The sequence below is a fragment of the Phaethon lepturus genome, unplaced genomic scaffold, assembly GCF_000687285.1.
Source record: "Phaethon lepturus isolate BGI_N335 unplaced genomic scaffold, ASM68728v1 scaffold2501, whole genome shotgun sequence".
Classification (NCBI taxonomy): domain Eukaryota; kingdom Metazoa; phylum Chordata; class Aves; order Phaethontiformes; family Phaethontidae; genus Phaethon; species Phaethon lepturus.
In genome coordinates, this window is record NW_010518316.1 from 16,394 (window position 1) to 37,471 (window position 21,078).

Sequence of the window (21,078 nt, forward strand, 5' to 3'; positions counted from 1 at the left end):
TCCAAGCGTCACCACCATCATTTCCAAGCTGGTGTGCAGCACCAGTGAAGCTGTATTTTGTCAAAAATGTCAAAAGTACGTGTCAGGCCCACAGACATTAGCAAAGCCGTTAAGCCAGCTAAGTACCAGGAAAGAAAAGTCAAAATCTCTTCTCATGTACAGGCTTTATGCATTACCTCAAAGCTTGGGGTAATCGCGTTGTGTCTAGTGAGGCTATTTTGGAGTTTGAAACTTGATGCTCCCAGTTTCAAATTTCAGGACTTGATTGCTGTTCTTCAGAAATGTGAATAGATATTAATGGCCTGAACTCATCCAGGTAGTGACTTGGTTTTCAGACGTTACTACAGTAATTATTAAAAGCAATTTTTCCCTTTTGGTACAGAGGCACTTTTGGTTTGGACCCTGATATCTCTTCACGTCTTCAAAAATGTTGCCTCTGGGGTGCCTGCGTTCCAGTGGAATGCAAGCTTATTTGGGACATAGGCCAAAAGCGTCTGTCTTTGAAAGGACATAGATGATAGCTGGTTATTTTTTAATATACATTATTTCTGCAGGTTTAGTTGAATCTTTGACAGTCTATGAAGTGCTCATGTATGACAACATTAGTACATATTATGTTTAAAGGGCTTTTCATATGTGCAAAAGAGAGAATGTTTCCTCGGGAAAAGGAAGCATGACAGAATGCAACCATGTATGAAGACAAGGAAATGGGTCGGACACAGGACTTTACTACCCCTCATTCCTTTATCATTCTGTTTGTAATAAAACCATGATATATCACAAACTTAAATAACACATATTACCCTCATTCTTATCTTTAAAGCCCACTGAAGTGCTACTCCTGGTACAAGGACTCCATCTGACAGGCAACATAGGACCAATAGCCTTCATTGTTCTCCTTAGTGCATGGCCAACTTTTGGAAGATCATGAGCCAGAAAACAGCAGTGGTACCACTGTGGAACCACATGTTGAGTTTCTTGTTGCTTAACTGACTATGTGGCTTAAGTAAAGCAGTTTTCCCTCAGGCATTAGTGCAATTGCACTTTGGGGTCTCCAGATAGGCTCTGTCTTCAGATAGGTTTAACATTTTTCACCTAGTAGAGAGCCATAAGCCTTAAGTTCATAAAAAATATTATTTAGCATATCTGATTCAAAAAGAGGATCTATTTGTTGGCTTGTTCTGCACTGCTTATTGAGCATTTTGTTCTTATTTTTTCTTTAACTGAAAGAAGGAGCTCTGTGTGTTAGGGCCTACATGCATATCATTTATATTTGATCTAAAGCCTTTGGATCAATTCTGGTGACATTTGGTTCCTCTCAGCTCTCTATCCAAGTGCACAGACTGTCTTTCAGGGGGATGATGATCAGTGCACCTGCCACAAAGGCTTTATCTCTCCAACAAGAAGAGGTTTATGTGAAAAGGACTGTATACACCTGGACTCTGAGAAGGAAAGAAGAAAACTTATATTTGTAAGGATAGTACAGTTTTGCTTTTTTAATTACTCTCTCTGCTCTGGCAGTGCAAGCCAGGTCAATACAATAGTCAATGTAGGTTAACGTGTGTGGAAATCTTGATTTCTATGAAATTATATAAGTACTTTGTACACTTGTTCTTTTGTCCTGTTTCTCATCTTTTCAACAATGGTTTAACACAGATTTCAAACCAAAAAAATTTAATTTGAAGAGGCCAGTCAGCAAACCCACTTCTCTTACACACAGCAAATTCCCTTTTTGCCTCTTGCTTTGATACACAAACAGATCTGCAATATTTAATGGGCGTTTGGGGGTGTTTGTGTGTTCCACTCCCTGCCCCCATGTGGCTGTATCGAATATTTAAATCAAATTTGCCTAGACCAACATGCAGACATTTTCTGTTGTATATTCTGAAGAGAGTTCTTTTCCTGTTCTCCTTGTTTCCCAGACCACTTGTTCCTATGATACACACATGCTTACCAGGATGCAACCAGTAGTCCTCTGTCCCTAAAGAACTGTAGACATCAGGATGTTCTGGTGAGGAGATGGGGCAAGTACTTTTATGAGACCAAATTCCTGCACTTATCAACCAAGGACAGGAAAACATTTGAATAGAAGGTTTTAAGTATGGTATTGACCAGGAAATAAGGTGGTCTTGGAGTCAGAACACCATGACCAATCTGATAGGCATTCAGCCAATCATTTCCTAAGAATGACCTGCAGATTATTGAGGGTCTACAGATCAGCTGTATAACCAGATCTCTTTTAAAACATCCTTGCTTAGAAGTTTGATAATAAGGGTATCTGATGCTGCAGGAGAAAAGTTGAGGTTGACTGTGGTCCATGGCCCAGCAGATCAGAGAGTCACTGCATTGCATTGCACTGCATTAGGTCATGGCGTGTTTTGTACAGGTGTCCAAATGGGAAATAATTTTTTCCCATAATACTGATCTCAGCACGCATGAAACTCACCTTGCACCAACTGAGTATTTCAGGTGAGTTAGCAGAAGTCTGTGTTTGCAGGGCTGGTGATAGTAAGCCCAGTACTCTTTGGAAACAGTAGGTAGGCAAACTCGGTTGTCTAGTATTGGATAAAAAGCCTCTCTGGAGTTCAGTGTATCCCACATGGACTCTAGTTGCCAGTATAAAGTGCAGAGGTCACCCCTAGGCCTGTGTTGTATCTGCCAGTTGTGCATAGGTATCTCAATGGGTTTCTATGGTACTTGAAATGTTTCTCTTTAGAAAAATGAAGAACTTGGTTGCAGTGAAAATCATTTGAGTAGTTTGTAGTATAAAAGCACACAGGAAGATTTCTGGCCTAAATTGGCAATTGCCTAAATTTCTTGCCTAAATTTGATTGCTGACCATCATACCCATTAGTAATTTTCTCCAGGGATGGAAAATTATTGGTTTATATATCTAAACTATTTATTTAAATTTCTGGGAAAACCAGAGGTATTAGGTTCACCAGAGAGTAAGTTAAATGATTTACCTTTCCTTTAGGACTCTTCTGATTAGCAGGATACATGAAGATCCCACCATACATGAGTGTACGGTGAACATCAGCTACCATGGAGCCCACGTACCTGGCACCATATGGGGAACTGCCATCCTGAAAAACATAGAGTAAAGCATTATATCTACCAGGCTAGACAGCTGGTAGCATGGCAAAACATAATTTTGTTATAAAATAGGAATCAAAGATGCTTAAATCAATGGCTGCTTATGGACACTGCAAATGCTTAAACCAGCCTGAAGCTTAGCCCATTGTAAAATGTAGTTTATGGGGTTCTAAAAGAAGCACTTTAAAGAGCTGCATTCACAGTATGGAAACCAGGGTGCCTGTAAGTGCATAGCTTGGTACCAAGCCCCAGCCCGTGAAAAGGCTGTGAGTTAAAACTTCACATCACTGAACAAGGTACTTATTTGATTGCTGATCCTTCACTAGTTCCTAAACCAGGGCATGAGGAGCAATGTCACTTTTCACTACACGTCCTGATGGTTCCCAGAGGACTCCAGTTTTTTTCTTCTAGCTTATTTGCCAAGTTGTGAAATTGGTCATAAGAGTCATTCTGCAGCTCACTTCGGGAGATAGCCATTTATTCATTAATATAGTTTTCCTTTCTATCAGTTAAGAAATTAATGCTGTGGAAGGAGAGGTCATTGGTCATTGCAGTTAAAGCAATCAGGGGAGTATGCATATCAGTCTCAGGTTTTCTGGTCATAAAAATGGTAAAGCAGGAAATACAGAAGACAAGCAAGGTGTCTTGCACAAATAGTTACATACATCAACTAAGCCCCACCTGAGAAAAGCAACGTATCACCGTACCTCTATAAAGGGGAGATACACAATACAAATGTAAACCGAAGGGAAGCTTTCTGAAAGCTACTATGCCAGGAAGTCTGTTGGTCTTTTGATATCTCTCACTCTCTTCAATGAAGCACAGGAGGAATTTTTGCCTCTCCAGAAAATTACTAGAGACTGGGACTTCACACACATTTAATACACATATGTATTTGTGTATGGCAGTGCTAAAAGTTTGAAAAGACTTCTGCGTGTTTTTTTCTGTCTGGATCAGTTGTCTGATGAAAGATCTCAGTGCTTTCTACAAAGCTAGCCTTGTGCTGATACCAGATACAGAGAAATACATAGCAAACTTGTTCAGCAATGCCAGCTCCAAGCCTTTCAGACATCACAAGTTAGTAACCCTTCCCCAAAAAATCATGAGGTTATCTGGGAGAAAAAAATCCAAAAGTGGGAGCAAAAAACACACAGAAAAACATCATTCCATTTTGAAATAACTTTTTCAAACTGCTCCATCCAACAGTGAAGTTTTGATATTTACTCTCTTTTAAAATCAGAAGAGATTCTCATGAAATTACGCAATATAATGCAACACAACACTAGAAGTTGAGTCCTAAACCACTAAATATGACTTGGATATTTGATACAGCTGGTAGTAAAATTGGAAGAGAGAACTATCGCAGCTTAAGTAATAACGCTTGTTCAACTGTACTTATGCTGTTTTCCATGATTCTTTCTTCTTGTACACATTAGGAGAACTATTGAAAATTCAGAAGAAAACAATACAAAGTATGAAAGACATGATGGATAAGACACAGCCTGGAGCTTTTATATTTAGTTTTGTTTAAACTTGGCCTTCTTACTTCTAGGCATAAATAAACAACACTTTCAAATATTTGATCCTGTATTTTTCACAGCTTACCCTTAAATAACTACGTATTTAGACTTCAAATGATAGCTTCTCCATCTCACAGCTGTTTGCACTTGTGACTTTGCAACTGTAAAAATCCAAGGTCAGAAAAAAACACTTTAAGATGTGTCAAGGAGAGACCAAAGCAAGTCTGTCGTTTAAGAAAAAACAATTTTCAGTGAAAATTGTGATTATAGTCTAAAATTATCTTTAAAAATGCAATCAAAAGAAGAGCTCTCTTTTATGGTTTCAGAAGGTGATGAAGCAAGTCTTAAGAAAAATTTGTTAAAGGTTAAGAAAAATTTGTTGAACCTTAAGAAAAGTCGTAGTGTGTCAAATATAAGCAGACCCTGAAACAGACTGCTAAGGACTGCTGCTGTGGCATTATCAAATAAGGAGTCTGCAGCCCACATGTGAAAAACTTACTAACCATGAGCTGCACGGCTGAGTCACATGTGTGCAAATCATCAGATATGTTTGGGATGTGCTGGATTTCCTATCTGTGTGCAGGTCATTTACACAGTTTATGCGTACATGGGCAGTGTTATGTGAAGGTGATGAGACGCCACTGACAATATTAGTTGCTTCTTACCCTAAATATAGGTAAGAATAAAAAAATAAAATAAAAATGAAAAAAAAAATTCACTGCTAGAAACACAGTGCTGAGACTGTGCTCAGAAAAATACAGAAGAGAAATTCCTCCATTCTGTTATGCTTACCACTTGAACCACAGATTGAAATAAAATTTTCACTTCCCTTAGCATCCAGCTACCTGCATGGGAGGAATAAGTAGTCCTTTTAGTTATTAGAAATGTTACTTCTTGTTTCTCCAGTTTGGTCACTCATGCATTTTTCTTACAGATGAGAAAGTTAATAGGTGTTGCATGCATGTTGGCACATTGCCCCGCCTTTCTTCTCAGACAAAATAACAGAGCATGAATGCTAGGGAAATTCATCCCAAGTTCTGAGTAATGCCAAGCTGTGTGTTTGCCCAGTGAGCGCTTCACAGTGGTTTGGCTGATGCTAATGAAAGTTGGAGAACCTTGATGTTCCACTGGTTAGCGTCTGTGGCATCTGAGTAGACTTGTGATTGCTTTTAGTTTCACCCTTTCCGCTGCTTTTCTTTGCTTAACCCAGAGGAACAAAAATGGCTCATAACAGATAAGTCCAGTGATATTTTTCTTCACTATGTGATGGAAGTGACTTTCTCACTTCTTTATTCTACTGTTCTACTAGTTATGTTCGTCCACGACAGAACAAGACCATGTTTTTTTCACATAACTATGATGACTAGGAGAGTGGTGGGAAAAAAGTCTCTTTACAGACTACAGCAGCAAAACTCTGCACCCTTCCTTCCACATACAGTTATGGTGACAAAAGCACAGCGTTTTTATTAGCTTTTTTATGTCACTCAAGCACAGCTGGGATGGCTGGCAGAAGAATGCTTCATGCTGAAATATGCTGTTAATGGTAAGTTTTTGATGGCATTGCTAAGACAAATCCTTAACCAGGCTGTGATGAGACCCAACTGCTCTTGTGGCTGTAGGAAGCAAAGATAAAAACGGGTGGAATATCAAAGTATGATGGTGCCCACAGCATGTTTGAGTTCTATCACCAGTGAACCAGTGCTAGCCAGAGGCTAGGGCCCTGCAAGCATTACTGGAGGGAGAACCCACTTTGTGAAGGAATTAGAGTGAAATTTGTGCAGAAATAGTTTCTGGCCCAGCAGTACCCATTATAGGCTGCAGACTGCAGTAAACATGTTGCATTACAGGTAGTGTTGCAAATAGCAGCTTGCTCTTCAAGCTCATTAAGCAGCAGGAGATTTTGTGATGCTTAACAAAAACTTAGCCTTACTCTGGACTCTCATTCCAAAAAAAAATGTGTCTAGACAAATATTTCTCACTAAGAACCACATGACAATGTTAGGAGGTTTACAGCTGACCTGCAGAACAGCAGCACTCTTCCAGTGCTTTTAACTCAGAAGTGGTGCCTTAGGTGAATGACGGTCCACAAAAAACTGTGAGGGTCAACATGGCTTTGTAGTCCAAATGGTCTGATCTGGGACACTGTTGTTAGACACTAAGGGAAAATCTCCCCTCTCCACATAAATGGTTGATTTGTAATATTTGGTCACCAATGGCAATGATACAGAACATGGAACATGTTGTGGAAAACATCGTACTTTGTTTGCCTGTTTTATTTTTAAATTTTTGGTTTTCTGACTCTTCTAGAGAGTCATCTGAACAGCACGTGGACCAAGAACCACAAGAAGGTGGAAGTAAAGGTAGGATCAGAGGAAAAAAAAGGGATAAGAAAGTGACAAGTAGCTGAAATTAATGCCCAGTATCTTGGCTTGTAGTGGTCAGAAGGCCACTGGGTGAGAGTGGTCCACCTGGGCTCCCCCATGCCCCACACATCAGTTCCCCCCTCAAGTCACAGGCAGAGGGTATCCATCAAATACCCCCCACACCCTGCTGTGGAGGTGCACAGAGGAAGACACGGACCAAAGCTGTTCAATGCTCTACCTGGGCACTGCAAGGAAAGTAAGAGCATCACCAATGTAGCTGGTAAGGCTTACAGTTAATGCCAGGAAGCGGGAGAGTGGCAACATCTTCTCTCTCCCATCCTCCCACAATGCAAATATAATGTCCATTTTAAATCATGGAACTGAGTTGTACTGTTTCCAAAGCTCAGGTTCATAGCAAGTGTTCAGATGGGCTGGGCACTTCCTTGTGCTTTGTGGCCATCACATCAGTGCCTTGGCCCTTCTCACACAGAGAGCCCTGCCTCTCAGAGCGGCAAAGCAATGTGGTTGCTCAGCACCTCCAAGGAGGCTTCCCCTGCCCCACATAACCCGTGCACTACTGTGCTGCTTGCTTTAAAGTAACAAAAACACCTTCTGCCAACTTCTGTTGCATTAGTGCAACAACACTTTCAACAGGTTTTCCTCAAATGAAGCACAGATTTGAGACAAAATAGTGTCTTCCTGTTATGTCCTAAGCGAAGGGTTTAGTGAATTACATGATAGACCTGTCCTCATTGAGCCTGTGGTGAAATATCTCTCTCTGGTCTCCCCACTGAGTTTGAAATCTCTTCAGTCTTTTTATAGTTGCCTGGGGTTGATTATTTTTTTAAGAGTTTTACTTTAAACAACACTTGTGTGGTTTGCAAAAACACAAATTAATAAATCCAGTGTTAGTGCATTATACTGAATGCATAGCATAGCATGAGCAGAATAAGAAGCACAGATCTCCTTCTCTTTCCCAGCTGGATTAGTTTTCAGGAAGTATAAAAGTTGTGTTGTGGGCTTCTGCTTCTCTCGCAGCTGGACTGAAAGCAGACTTCGAAGTTTCAAAATAACCTCAAATATTCACAGTGAATATATTTAAAATGCTGTGACTCCCTCTGTAGCTACAATCTGGGTAATATGGAAAAGAGGTTTTGATAAGAGGTCAGCATTGCAGCTATACCCAATGTAATAATTTCAGATTTTCAGCGTCTCACAGGACTACAGTTTAAAGTCTTACTTGTTACAATTTCCTTGTACAGCACCCTGCAGTTTTCTACTGGATATTTTGATTTTTACATGAGCCCTGTATAAATATTCTCAACAACTAATAGCTTAAAAAATAATCCTATGGCTTTTTTTTTAACAGGAAGAGCATTAAAACCAGTTTCCTGCCAAAATTCAGTCCTGAGCTGTTCCATGTCACCATGTTTCATAATGACTTACTAGTCACATAGCCACACTTTCTAGACAACCTCCAGCTTTCCACATTGAGAGCTTGTGTTGTGTCCTCCTAGCATTGACTAGAGGCCATACAGAGCTGTGTCCCCCCTAGCATTGACTAGAGGCCATACAGAGCTGTGTCCGCCCACAAGGAAGTTCCTCAGACATGGGATATTCTCAGCTTTATCTCTCTGAGGGATACAGTATAATACTCTTAACAACAGAATATAGTGAAATCGTGCCTCACGCTGTTGGTTTGGTTTTCAACCTATGGGTTGGTTCATGCTCCGTATGATGCAAGTAGGCAGTGCAAGAGTGATACTGCATTTCTCAGATGCAAGTGTATACAGGAAGGAGAAGGTGATGCCACCCAGATCTCTACAAGCACCTTCTGGGCAATACGTGGAATCTAGCCCCAAATGCCCAGTTGGACATATGACTGAGCTGCGTATTCAAATAAGCTGGAAAATAGGGGTACCTCCACATTTTGCTGGCATGGTTTCAGAACTTTGTTGAAAAACCTGGTTCTTCATGTACAACACAATTTCCTCCACACAGTGACGAACAAGTTATGAATTTCCTTGCCAAAGTCTAAGTTATAAATATGTCAGGACACCGGAAAAAAACACATTAGATATATACCCAGAATGGACCTGATGGTGCAAAATGGTTACATGGGGCTGAACTCAGCAAGGCCTTCAAATCCTTTCACATCGGCCAGGACTGTGTGGAAGGCAGTGCTTGCCAGCGCACAGTACATTGGGTACAGTTGCTAATATTTTCTTACCTCAGGGAATTTCTTCTTTTGTAAATATTCTGTCATTGCAGGATCAAAATACTTTGCATAACCTTCATTGAGACTGTATACCTTCCCTTTCTTCTTGATTTTAACATCTCTGTCCACCAAAATAAATTCACCGAGACCCTAGAGAAGAACAGGATAGACCAGTTATTAGCAAGTAGCAGAAAATTTTGTTGACCTTCCGTAACAGTCGTCACACTGGAGATGGCAGAAATGCTAGCAGAACTTGGTCTTTTCAGCACCAGTCTTGTGTATAACTTCACAGTATTTCAAACAGAGCAGAAAGCACAGGGTCTTTTTTAAATTCATTAAAACTTGTCACATTGGTACTATGAACAAAAAGCAATTTGACTGTTAGAGTTAGCATATCAAAAGGATACCAGTCAGCCCTGAAAGCTGATGGATCATGCACCTCTGTCCACAAACCATAAGGTTACAAATTAAGAAATTACACTGCCTTCTGATTCTTTAACTCTTCTTGCCTGTCTTGTCTGAATGCTTTAAAGTGAATGTGGTCAGCTACCCCCAGGTGTTGCTGTCTGCAGTTTGAGTGCAACTTCCATTTTCTCTTCCTCTGTCTCTAACTAGAGCAGTTCAGCCCCCAGCTCTTCCCACTTGGAATTAGTCTATTTATAAAGGCTAAAAGGAGTTTTGATAAAAGCACATCCTTTTATCAACCCCCCCCCCCTATGTTATTGCCCACATCTAACACTGGTTTCTCAAATGAGAAGGCTCCTTCCTGCATTTCTCCAGTAACACTTGTTGGGCTCCTGGGCTGGGCACTGAGGGATGGCAAATGTCCAATTGTATGGGTATGGTTGTGCTTTTGCAAATTGTTGGGCATGCAGCTTAGAGGACTTAGCCATAAAACTAAATTGCACTCAGGAAATCAGACATCACTCTGCATCAACTGTACCAACAAACAGTCCTTGCCCCAGGCTAAACATGGAACATGCTGAGGCTGTTCTACAGACAGAAAAAACAAAAACAAGATGTCCTGGTTTCAGCTGGGATAGAGTCAATTTGCTTCATGGAAGCTAGTAAGAGGTTCTGTTTTGGATTTGGGATTAAAATAATGTTGATAACACACTGATGTTTTGGGTTGTTGCTAGGCAGTCAAAGACTGTCCTGCTTTTCATGCTGGCCTGCCAGCAAGGAGGCTGGGAGTGCACAGGAAGCTGGGAGGGGACACAGCCAGGACAGATGACACAGGCTGGCCAAAGGGATATTCCACACCATATGATGTCATGCCCAGTATATAAACTGTGGGGAAGAAGGAAGGGGAGGGGGGGAACAATTGGGGTTATGGCATTTGTATTCCCAAGAAACCATTACGCATGACGGAGCCCTGCTTTCCCGGAGATGGCTGAACACCTGCCTGCCCATGGGGAGCAGTGAATGAATTCCTTGTTTAGCTTTGCTTGTGTGCATGGCTCTGGCTTTACCTATTAAACTCTTTATCTCAACCCGCAAGTTTTCTAACTTTTACTCTTCTGATTCTCCCCCCTATCCCACCATGGGGGAGTGAGCGAGCAGCTGCGTGGTGCTCAGTTGCCAGCTGGGATTAAAACATGATGCAAGAGAAAGGAGTCTTTTACCTGGAGGCAAAGACACTCTTCAGAGTAAATTTTCTTAAGTGTTTGTGCAAACCAGCAGTCTGGTTTCAATGAGCAGGGTTAAAATGCTATTTAACTTAAACTCTCCTTCACTGAGTAGAAACAGAGGTTTTGCAACCAACATACTCATGCATTATTAAATACTTGTAAGGTGGAGGTGGGATGCTCCAGGACGTGGGTGGAAAAAAGAATCACACGGAGACAAAGAGTAACAAAAATGAGTAAACACAAGCACGGAAAGCGCTAAAAGATAGTGGCAATGTGATTAACACTATGACTGTACCGGATCGAGCATGAAGCAGTCCACTCCTTGCCCTGTGGAGAGGGCAACCAGTGTAGCGCTGCCATACAAGGCATAGCCCGCAGCAACAATATTGCGTCCAGGCTGCAAAGCATCTTTTTCAGAGGGCTCATCGTCTGTTTCCTGAGGAAAAATTACCATTGGACTGAAGGTTAATTTTTTATAAGAAACAATAATAACAACACTTCAATATTAATGTGGGGCAGATTTCATTTTTGTTTCTATGCAGGCCTTTAAAACAACCAAAATAGAGATTGTTCCCACTAGTTCAGGGCAAGTTTGGTACAAGTGCACGTGCACGCTGGGACAAGAAGTTGAGAGTTTGTTATTTTATACACGTTATGCAATCAATCTGATGCCTACAACAAAGCTGATACCTCAGCGTTACACCCCAATCTGTTAATTCAAGATCATCAGAAATCTGAGACAGAACAGAAGTACTAATTTTCTGTAAATGTGAACTTAAGCTATCATACTGACACCCCTCAGAGGAAAAAACTCTGAGGTGCATGCAGTAATTACAGACATTACAGACAGATTGCTTCTAGCAATGCAGAATAAAAAGGTAGATGGTGCAACATGACAGAACCAAGGTTGTGCCTTCGTCTCTGGTAGTGAAGAGATGGGTAACTGAAGTGATAGAAATGTTCATATTACATATAAAATAACAAATATATTTACATGTGTATAGTGTGTGTGTGCAGTTATGCATATATAACTCTACATAGAACATTCACAGGGCATTTTACTCCAGGCTTTTTATCAATTTCTGACACTTGTATTTCGATTTGGCACTTTGGTCACCACTGAACAACAATAGCCTAAGCAGACCTGGTGCTAATATTTCCAGCCAGCTCTGGGGGTGTTCCTCAGCCACAGCTTACAAGAATTTGAGTGGTGGGGTGAGAAAGGAGAAGAGCCAAGAGTATTGGGAAGGCTGCCTCCAGCTTTCACCTCCTGGGACTACAAAATGCGTAGGGAATGCTTTTTTAAATGCTTGTCGGTTGTGGTGGGTCTTCTGTGGATGTTTTGATGGTAGTTCATGAGGAATTAAAATGGGAAGCCCTTCAGATCCTTTCTTCAGGCCGTGGTTTAGCATTTTATTGTTCCAAACTTAGACAATTTATCAGTGGTTGCATGGGCTTAATTAGATTGAGTAGCAGCCAAATAGAAATAGCAGGTCTAGCCCAAAATGTCTGGTTAAAAAAATAAAAAACAGTGGAGATTGTTTTGCATAGGAAATAAAATACTTGATGAATATTGAATAAATTCTTTAAAAAATGAAGAATGCCTTCCACAGATATTTTCCAAAGGAAAACACCTTTCCTCCAACAGAAAAATTCTCTACTGTGCCCCATGGCAAGGAGCTCTGAGCATGTTCATCATGGTCCTAGTAAGGTGGAAAGCTAAGGGTGACCTGGGAATCCCATTCATGATTGTATGCCAACATCTAGAGGAAAACTGAGATCTGGGATACCAAAACTGCATCTTTCATGGCCTATGAAGAGAGTAATTGCACAGCAAAAAGTCGTCATTTTCAGCTAAAAGATTTTGTTACTGCTGTTACTTTTGCTTACAGTTTTTAACTGTATTTTGCTCAAAACTTATTACTATTTTGCCAAGTTCATCTGTGGAAAAATATCCAGTTGCTAACCAGCTCTTTGTGGGAGCTGAAATATAGCGTGTACAAATACAGCTGGTATGCAGTCCCCTGGAATTACTCTATGTCAAGCTGCTTATTCAGAGAGGTTATAATGCACATAATGAATGAAGACTAGCTAAAACTCCTATTTGTATACCCCAGAGCTTTGAATGCTGATTATTGGTAGCTAATCCTTTGCTAAACAATCTTTTACAGAATCAACTATTATACCCTACGTAACATCTTCTCTTTCAAAAATATATCCCCATGGCACATACATCTCAACATCAAAAGCAATGCTTGTCTATAATAAACTAATTATTTGCAACATTAAATGTGGAATTAAACATAAATTTACACAATTAGTTGCAAACATATTATAATTCTCCTAGCTTTTTGTATGCTTTCACCATTAAATAAAAATTAATTTTGTATAAATACACTAGTGAGTTTTGTTTTATAGAACATGGTGTATATACAGTGTACGTAGCTGCTGGGTACATACAATATTGATTTAAAATATATTTTTTTGAGATTAGCTTTTCAGTCCTATCTGTTAAATGCATGTTCTATGTTTATATGGCTGAGAAAGCACATATTTGTTGACCATTCTGAAAAAACAGAGGAACTCCCTGGGGAGATGGACAGTTGGGCAGAATTCCTTTGTTTTTCTATCTTTATTCACAACTGTGTTTCCAAGAGCCAGCTTCCAGAAGGAAGGAAAAAAGCTCAGTCTCAAACAAACATTTTGCAGAGCTTGTCAGAATGTGAAAAAGCTAGAGATCACCTGATACTTCATTGTTAAGACTGCAGAAGTTTTGTCCTGCCAAGTACCACGTACTGTGAAACAAACCAGGGAATTAAGCTGGCCGGTAGACTCTGATAGCTGCCAAATATTTTCACTTCTTTCTGCTGCACAGATGAGTTTCCTTTCTATTCTATTTTGACTATGAGATGGCGGTAATGAAACCTCTTCAGAGGTTTGCAAAGCCCTGGAATAGGCAGAGGGACTGCAGGGAAGCTGTGAGAGCGTTAACACAGTCACTTTGGCTCATTGTTGGTGAAGCAGATGAAACGGGGTCCACAGAGTCTGGCTATAGGGGTACCCTCAGGTGATACCTGATTTTTGCATGTATGGTTTGCCCACATCACATGAGGGAGTTCTCACCAGCACTGGGAGCAGCTCTGGAAGGACTTGGTTTCCAGGTCTCCATTTGTATCATGTGTTTCATGAGTATCCTTTGCGTTTGCCCTGAATTTTTACACCTTCTTTGTGAGGGACCACATGGAGGGGAGGACATTGTCCTCATGACAATGAAGGGGGAGAAATAGAATACATCCTAGGCACTGGGGAAACTTACAAATTAAAACCAGAATGAAACAAAGCAGCAGAGTTTCATAGCGTATATGTGCAGTATGAATTGAGAGTTTTAGATTCAGCTCAGTGGCATGAAAAATTGGGAAGAATCCAAGCAAAAAATGCTTATTGTTACCACATCCAGCAGCTGAGAGCCCCTCAGTGGCAGTGACTGTCAAGGTCCTATGCCTTGCTCTGTCTTCTGCTGATTCAGCAAAGCTCCTCCCTCAGCCCCACCTTTCTGATTATTCTGGTCTTTTTAACAGTACCACCCATACTTCAGAAAGTAAAAGCCAGGTGGAAAATTAAATAAACCTGAGATGGTATTTATTTCCTGGCGGTTTTCTCAAAGAAACTGATGCAGTGCATTTCTGGCAGGAGGCAATGGTACCTGCCACCATGTTGGTGGCTCTGGATTGGGAGCAACCAGAGAACCACCTTCAGGTTCAAAATGTACTGATTGTCTCTTTTTCCTAAAATGAGGCAAATATTTAAGTTCTAGAGGGTGTGCCTTTGGAAATTAAGTTAAGGTGCTGACAGAGTGAGAAAATCAGTTATGCAATCACCTGAGAACTGGAAGGTACCAATATCAGACAGGTGCTAAGGGTCATCCTTTGGAACTACAATTGTTCTAGCTTTCCCAAAATAATGTCCATGAACCTTAAATGGCTTGAAATTATATTTTCTTTCCTAAGTGATTCTCATCCACTGGGATACATTTTTATTCACTTTCATTCCTTTCACACTGCCCTTCATTAACAATCAATAAAGCACTTTTTATTTAGTTATTGCAAAGGTTTTGAATTGAATAGTGTTTAAAGTTAATAGTGTTGCTATGAAATTGTCTTGTCTGAGAGGAAGGCATATTAATTGACATGTACTTTGGAATTAGCATTTTAATAGAAGTAATTATGCAAATGAAAGTCTGGAAATTCAACATTGTTCCTAACTTTCCAGGGACATTTTTTAAGTTGTTCTTGTAATTGACAAACTGTGCTTCATCCTAGCAGCAGGGTTTTCATTTGGACATGAAACATTTGTACAAAGCGATGCAATTTTCTTTTTATGAAGCACAGAAGGGTATCCACCCACATGAAAACCAGTAACTTAGAAACACTACTTACAACAAATATGTTAATATGTATTAGAACAACAACTACGGAAGGATCAGGAAATTAATTGAAAACTTGAGCATTTGGGAATGACATGAGTTCCTTGTGACATGTTTCTGTTCTGAAGCAGAATCCTAGGAAAGACTGGGGAGTCCATAGTCTTTACACACTTTACCAGGCGAGTTAAAGATAGTAGAGAAATCTAATCTGTATTTCAACCTGCTAAGCTATATTAATCATACTGAGCACTTGCCTTTACAGTTACGCAGAGTAACTTAACACAACATTGCTAAAGAGAAAGCTAATGTTTAATATTTGTAAGATGGTGCTTACTGCCTTTAAGACAGTAAGATGGTGCTTACTGCCTTTAGGACAACGCAGCTACTGTAAATGTCAGGAGTCTTTTAGGCTATCTTTAGGGAGATAAATGAAAAGGGTGGGGACCCCTTTGTTTACCATAAAGGCACGTGGCATGGATTGCATCCATACAGCTGAACTCTCTTCCCTGCAAAAAGCAAGGTGGTAGATGGTACTGGATGTGGTCCCTGGGCTGCTCTTTCCACAAGCTATACCCAGGCATCAGCTCAGTATTGTCTGGCCTGGGCTGCATCTGTGATGGGGGTTTGCACTAACCATTAACAGCATGGACGGCCACATGCAAGCACTTGGCTTGTGCCATGATCCTGTCAAGATTGTGTCATAACTGTTTGGTCTATTAGTAAATATTCTCAGCAGGCATGATTAGTGTATAGCCTGCCAGAAATGTAAAATACAAGGACTAGCCATTTCAAAATTTTGAGCTAAAAGGTGACAACGGGCTTTAAAAACATATCTTTGTATATTTGAAGTGTAGCATCTGAGTCTGCAAAAACCTCTTTGCAGTCACAAGTACTGTAACTGTTACTTCACAATAGTGATGGCTGAGGGTATCCCATAGTCATATGACTGCGAGCTCAGGCTTTAGGAAAAACACCAACTGCTGGGAGATTAGCAATCAAATCACAAGACTTGGCACGACTCTAACTGTTAACGTTTGCTAACTGGCTGCGCTGCTGCTGTTCAGTGTAGCCCCGTGGGAGCAGACATGCTGGCAGGGCTCCGGTGGCTGTAGGTAGCTGCTTCCTTCAGCCTCAGGTGGCCTCCATCGTTAGCATGCTTATAAACCCCTGTCCGTAACAGGCATAGCAACTCGCACTGGGAGGGCACCACATTGCTAACCATGATACAGGCCAGGCAGGGACCATCACCCCGGTCAGTATTGGGGAAGACAAATACTGTAATTTATAGGCACTGCAAAAGCATCACTGAAGGAGCTAACCAGCTGCCTGATGGCGAGAGGATTTTATTTAAATGTGTGTGTGTGTTTGGAGGAGGGAAGTGCTGCTACCTAACAATTTCACAGTGTTGAGTGTCCCCTTCCTGGGAATTCAGGCAGCGTTTTAGCACACGTGATTCCCAAGTGTTACCTCTTCTGCCCTTTCTAAGGCTCTCTTGATCCCAAAGACACTTAAATAACCTAGGAAAAAAACTGAGCAAGTTGGTATAACGAAGACATTTTGCTTTCCCCAAGCGAATCGTGCCATGTGTGCCTCATTCATCCTCTTACCTTTTTGTAGATAGCAAATATTGTTCCTATTGGTGCCAAGCAGTCTATATTGGATGAGCCATCAAGGGGGTCAAAGCACACCACATATTTACCCTACAAGAGAAATGGGAAGGGAAGCATTAAATGATGTGTAGTCTTGCACTATTGTTTCCTCTTACTTGACAAAACCCACATTTTTACGATTGTGTTTCGCCCCCCAAGCACGCCTGACAGGACTTGTCAGAGAAGGCTGCACGGTTGACCTAGCTGGCCCTGCAGCTCAACACCCACCCTCTGCAGGGCCTGCTGGAGAAATAGGAGAGGGCACGTTTCTGCTTAGACAGCACAAAATCTGATGACAGAAAGGCGCAGTCCTCTGCTGCCAAGCAATGCCAGAATTCACTTGAAAGCAAAAGGAGTGATTCATCCTGGAAGCCAGTATGTTTCTCAAGTAAATATATTTTGTTCTGTTACGTTTGTTACGTTTTGTTCTGAATGAAAGGATTTGGCTGTGATGTGAGGTTTGGGGGTAAGAAGGCACAAAGAAAATGTCTTGGGGAAAGGGTAGGTTACATCAGCGTGAGCAGTATCTCGCTGCAATAGTATCCCCTCCTGAGGGAAGCCTGATGAAGCAGTCAGGTTCCTCTGGACATGTAATGTAAAACCCAGTTCTGCCAGCCTCTCATCTCATTTTATCTTGCCTAAATATTAATGTAATCCAAAACCGCTACACCAGTGGTCAGGGAATGTAATAGTACACTTACACCTGGGATCTGGGGTGTGTTAATAACCTCCAAAATAATTATTCTACCCCCCTTCACAAAACTTTAATAATAATTTTACCCTCCACAGCTCCATGAAGCCATGCCATCCACCCCAGTTATTAATCAAAACAACGCAGTAATGGTGCAAATTTTCTGAATTCCCCTGGGAAGGGTTGGTTTTGGGGGCCAGGCGCAGGTTTCATACTTGAAACGAGAGTGCCACCTGCTGCTGCCTGAGCCGAAAACCCCCTGAAGGCAGGAGCCGCACAGACCCGCTTGTCTTTTGGGGTGACGATGGCCTCCTTGTTCTCCTCCGTGACCAGGACACAGGTGCTGTAGGAGGACTGGAGCATATTAATCACCAGGGAGTTGGATAATACATCCAGCTTCTTCACTTCGTCACCAGTCACATTCACAGTGCCAGCTATACCAAACCTACAGAAAAGTAAAAATATCAAGAAACCTGAGGGATGTCAACGTTACAGGTTTTTAGGAAAAAAAAAAGTCAAGGTGGCCCCTTCGTCTCACCTTCCCACCACTCCAACTTTTGGATTAATTGTTAAGGAGACGGTTGCTGCTGCTAGAAAATAAAAGCGTGCATAAGAAAAAGAACAATGGCATCATTTTTGGGCTTCACCTGGGTCCTTTTGCTCTGTCTTGGATGTCCTCCAGGCCAGGAGCGGAGCCCACAGCCCAGCCAGTGGGTGCGAGGCTTCCCCAGCAGCCCCACAAAGCAGCTTTGAGAAAGGAGAAGGGGCAGTTCGCATCTGTATTATTTTCTGCCTCTGGCTGCCCAAAGCTCTGTGATGGTCCTCTAACCCACATCCACTCAGTCCCCAGCCACACCAAAATTAGAAGCTTGAAAGACACCCCCAGATAATTCCCCATGCTGAACTGGAAAGGACTGTGATTTTCAGGGAATGCTAAGCACCCATTCTCCAGTTAGTGTGTTTTTGGGCAAATTCCCAGCTCAAGTTTATGGCTTGGAAAAAGTCCTCCTTTACTTTTGAATGGCAGATTTGTTAAAAAATCATGCTGAGCTCTTTAATATTACAGAAGTCACTTCACAGTGACTTTCTAGCCCCTTGCTTATTTGGAGAGGCTAGAAAAATCAGAGCTCTCTCACTTCACAAATGCAGATGGATGCAAGCCAGTCACCATGGCTGAAAGTTTGCCACAGGGATTTCTGAAATGTCATGGTTTGTTGCAGCACTTTGAATGGTGCAAGTTACTCATTTGTGTGTTTGGATGCTTTAGATGTTTCTGGTTCATCACCTGAAGGATTTGTTTATAGAAAGAGATATTTGGTCCTTAACATAACAGATGTTTTCCTTTTGAAGGAAAGATTCATCTAGCACAGTAGCTTGTGTGTCCTATAGGCTAGGTGGCTATTCCACCTCTAGTCTATCAAACAGAGGTTCTCCCTACTTACTAAATACTCCAGAGATTGCATATTGAAAGATAAAAATGAAATAAAAGCAACTGTTCTTCTAAGTCAGGGAGGCAAAACAACCCAGCTTCACCTAGTAAGTACAGAGACAAATTACAGTTTAACAGTCAGGACATATGCTAACCTGAGGCTGCTGTTAACTTTGAGTATGTCTCACGTCCTCTTTACATATTATGGTCCATGCCTGTAAAAGTGAGGGTGATAGTACTGACACATTGAATTCATGATTTGCAAAAATCATTGAGGACCTTGACCAAATAGTCAACAGAAGCACAAAAAAAACTGTGTCATACATTTTGGTGTTTCCACAGGGGGGGCGGGGCGTGCAGGGAGAAGAAGAAATTACAAATGTTGTCTTTCTTACACACATATATTCCCTGTCTTTTCTATGCTGTTATGCACATGTACATACACAGGCATGTACTTCACTACATAACAAAACCTGTATATTTTGAGTGTGTAATTTTATTAGGACATTCCAGCTCTCTGAACTGCCTCAGATAAATCACCACTAAAGGAATGACACTGACATCTATTTCACCTGGCTGTGTGAGGAGCAGCTTGGTTCATTCCAGGCTTTGCTAAGGCAATCCTTTGTTCCGTTTGCTAAACAACCAGATGCCAAATTGTTATGCTTGTTTTTCATACAGGGCCTTTTAAGACTCCCCATCTGCAATGGGGATACATACATTTACAAGGGATAAAGAGGTGAGCACTGCATTGACATTCTGACTGACTTACATTTTTAGGGTAAAGTATTACAGAACAGCAGTTAGTATAAAGGTCTATCTTGCACCCAGTATTCGAATGCTCCAGAAAGAGAGAGATCATCCAGGCTTTGACCTCATGCCTCCAGTCACCCAGGTTAAAAAAGACACTTCCAACATAGAATCAGAGAACCACAGAATCATTAAGGTTGGAAAAGCCCTTTAAGATCATCAAGTCCAATCATCAACACACCACCACCATGCCCACTAAACCATGTCCCTAAGTGTCACATCTACATGTTTTTTGAACACCTCCAGTGATGATGACTCCACCACCTCCCTGGGCAGCCTCTTCCAATGTTTGTCCACTCTCTCCATAAAGAAATTTTTCCTAATATCCAATCTAAACCTCCCCTGGTGCAACTTGAGGCCATTTCCTCTTGTCCTATCACTAGTTACTTGGGAGAAGAGACCAACACCCTCATTGCCACAACCCCCTTTCAGGCAGTTGCAGAGAGCAATAAGGTCTCCTCTCAGCCTCCTCTTCTCCAGACTGAACAACCCCAGTTCCCTCAGCCGCTCCTCATAAGACTTGTGCTCCAGCCCCCTCACCAGCTTCGTTGCCCTTCTCTGGACACGCTCCAGCACCTCAATGTCCTTCTTGTAGTGAGGGGCCCAAAACTGAACACAGGATTCAAGCTGCAGCCTCACCGGTGCCGAGTACAGGGGCACGATCACTTCCCTACTCCTGCTGGCCACACTGCTTCTGACACAGGCCAAGATGCTCTTGGCCTTCTTGGCCAGCTGGGCACACTGGTGCAACATATTTATGAATCCCTTCCCTCTCCCCACCCTTGCTGTGCAACCAGCTGTCTCTACCTCCTCTTCCTCCCCATATGGCTAGGTAGGACTCACATGTGGGCAAGGCCTGCCTTTCTGACTGCGGAGGAAATGGCCTTTATGGCAGTCAGCATGGAGTTGAGCAGCTGTGTCAGCTCCCCTGTCGCTCCTTTAACGCGGCGTCCCTTCTCCATAACGAATCGCGTGAGCGTCAGCATATCCGTTTCGAAGGGGGTTCTGTCAGACATTTTTGCTGGAGACCAGAGTTGCTATCTTCTCGGCAGGGTGAGACGCTTTCTTACTGTGTTGAGATCCCGGGTAGCTGTTTTATTTTGAGGCGAAGCTCTTGGCAGCGCTGCTGGTCAGAGTTGGCTCAGACGTTTCTGAGACCGTGTGATTGAGTGCTCAGAATAACTGCACCCTGGGCTGGCTCCGCGGCTCCTCGGGGATGCTGGAGAGGAGCCTGAGATGGGACCTGCG

General features: G+C 41.8%; 1 protein-coding gene across 1 annotated transcript in view; it reads right to left on the reverse strand.

Annotated features, from left to right (window-relative positions):
• The window catches only part of LOC104628175 (fructose-1,6-bisphosphatase isozyme 2), a 21,402-nt gene extending 474 nt beyond the window's left edge, over positions 1 to 20,928 (reverse strand). The window contains exons 1-6 of the mRNA XM_010296678.1: positions 20,674 to 20,928; positions 17,874 to 18,036; positions 16,859 to 16,951; positions 11,124 to 11,264; positions 9,210 to 9,347; positions 2,967 to 3,086 (exon numbers count right to left, since the gene is read on the reverse strand). Coding sequence (XP_010294980.1) covers positions 2,967 to 3,086; positions 9,210 to 9,347; positions 11,124 to 11,264; positions 16,859 to 16,951; positions 17,874 to 18,036; positions 20,674 to 20,846 — 828 coding nt within the window. The 5' untranslated portion in view covers positions 20,847 to 20,928. The remainder of the gene's footprint in view (positions 1 to 2,966; positions 3,087 to 9,209; positions 9,348 to 11,123; positions 11,265 to 16,858; positions 16,952 to 17,873; positions 18,037 to 20,673) is intronic.
• Positions 20,929 to 21,078: the final 150 nt, after the last annotated feature.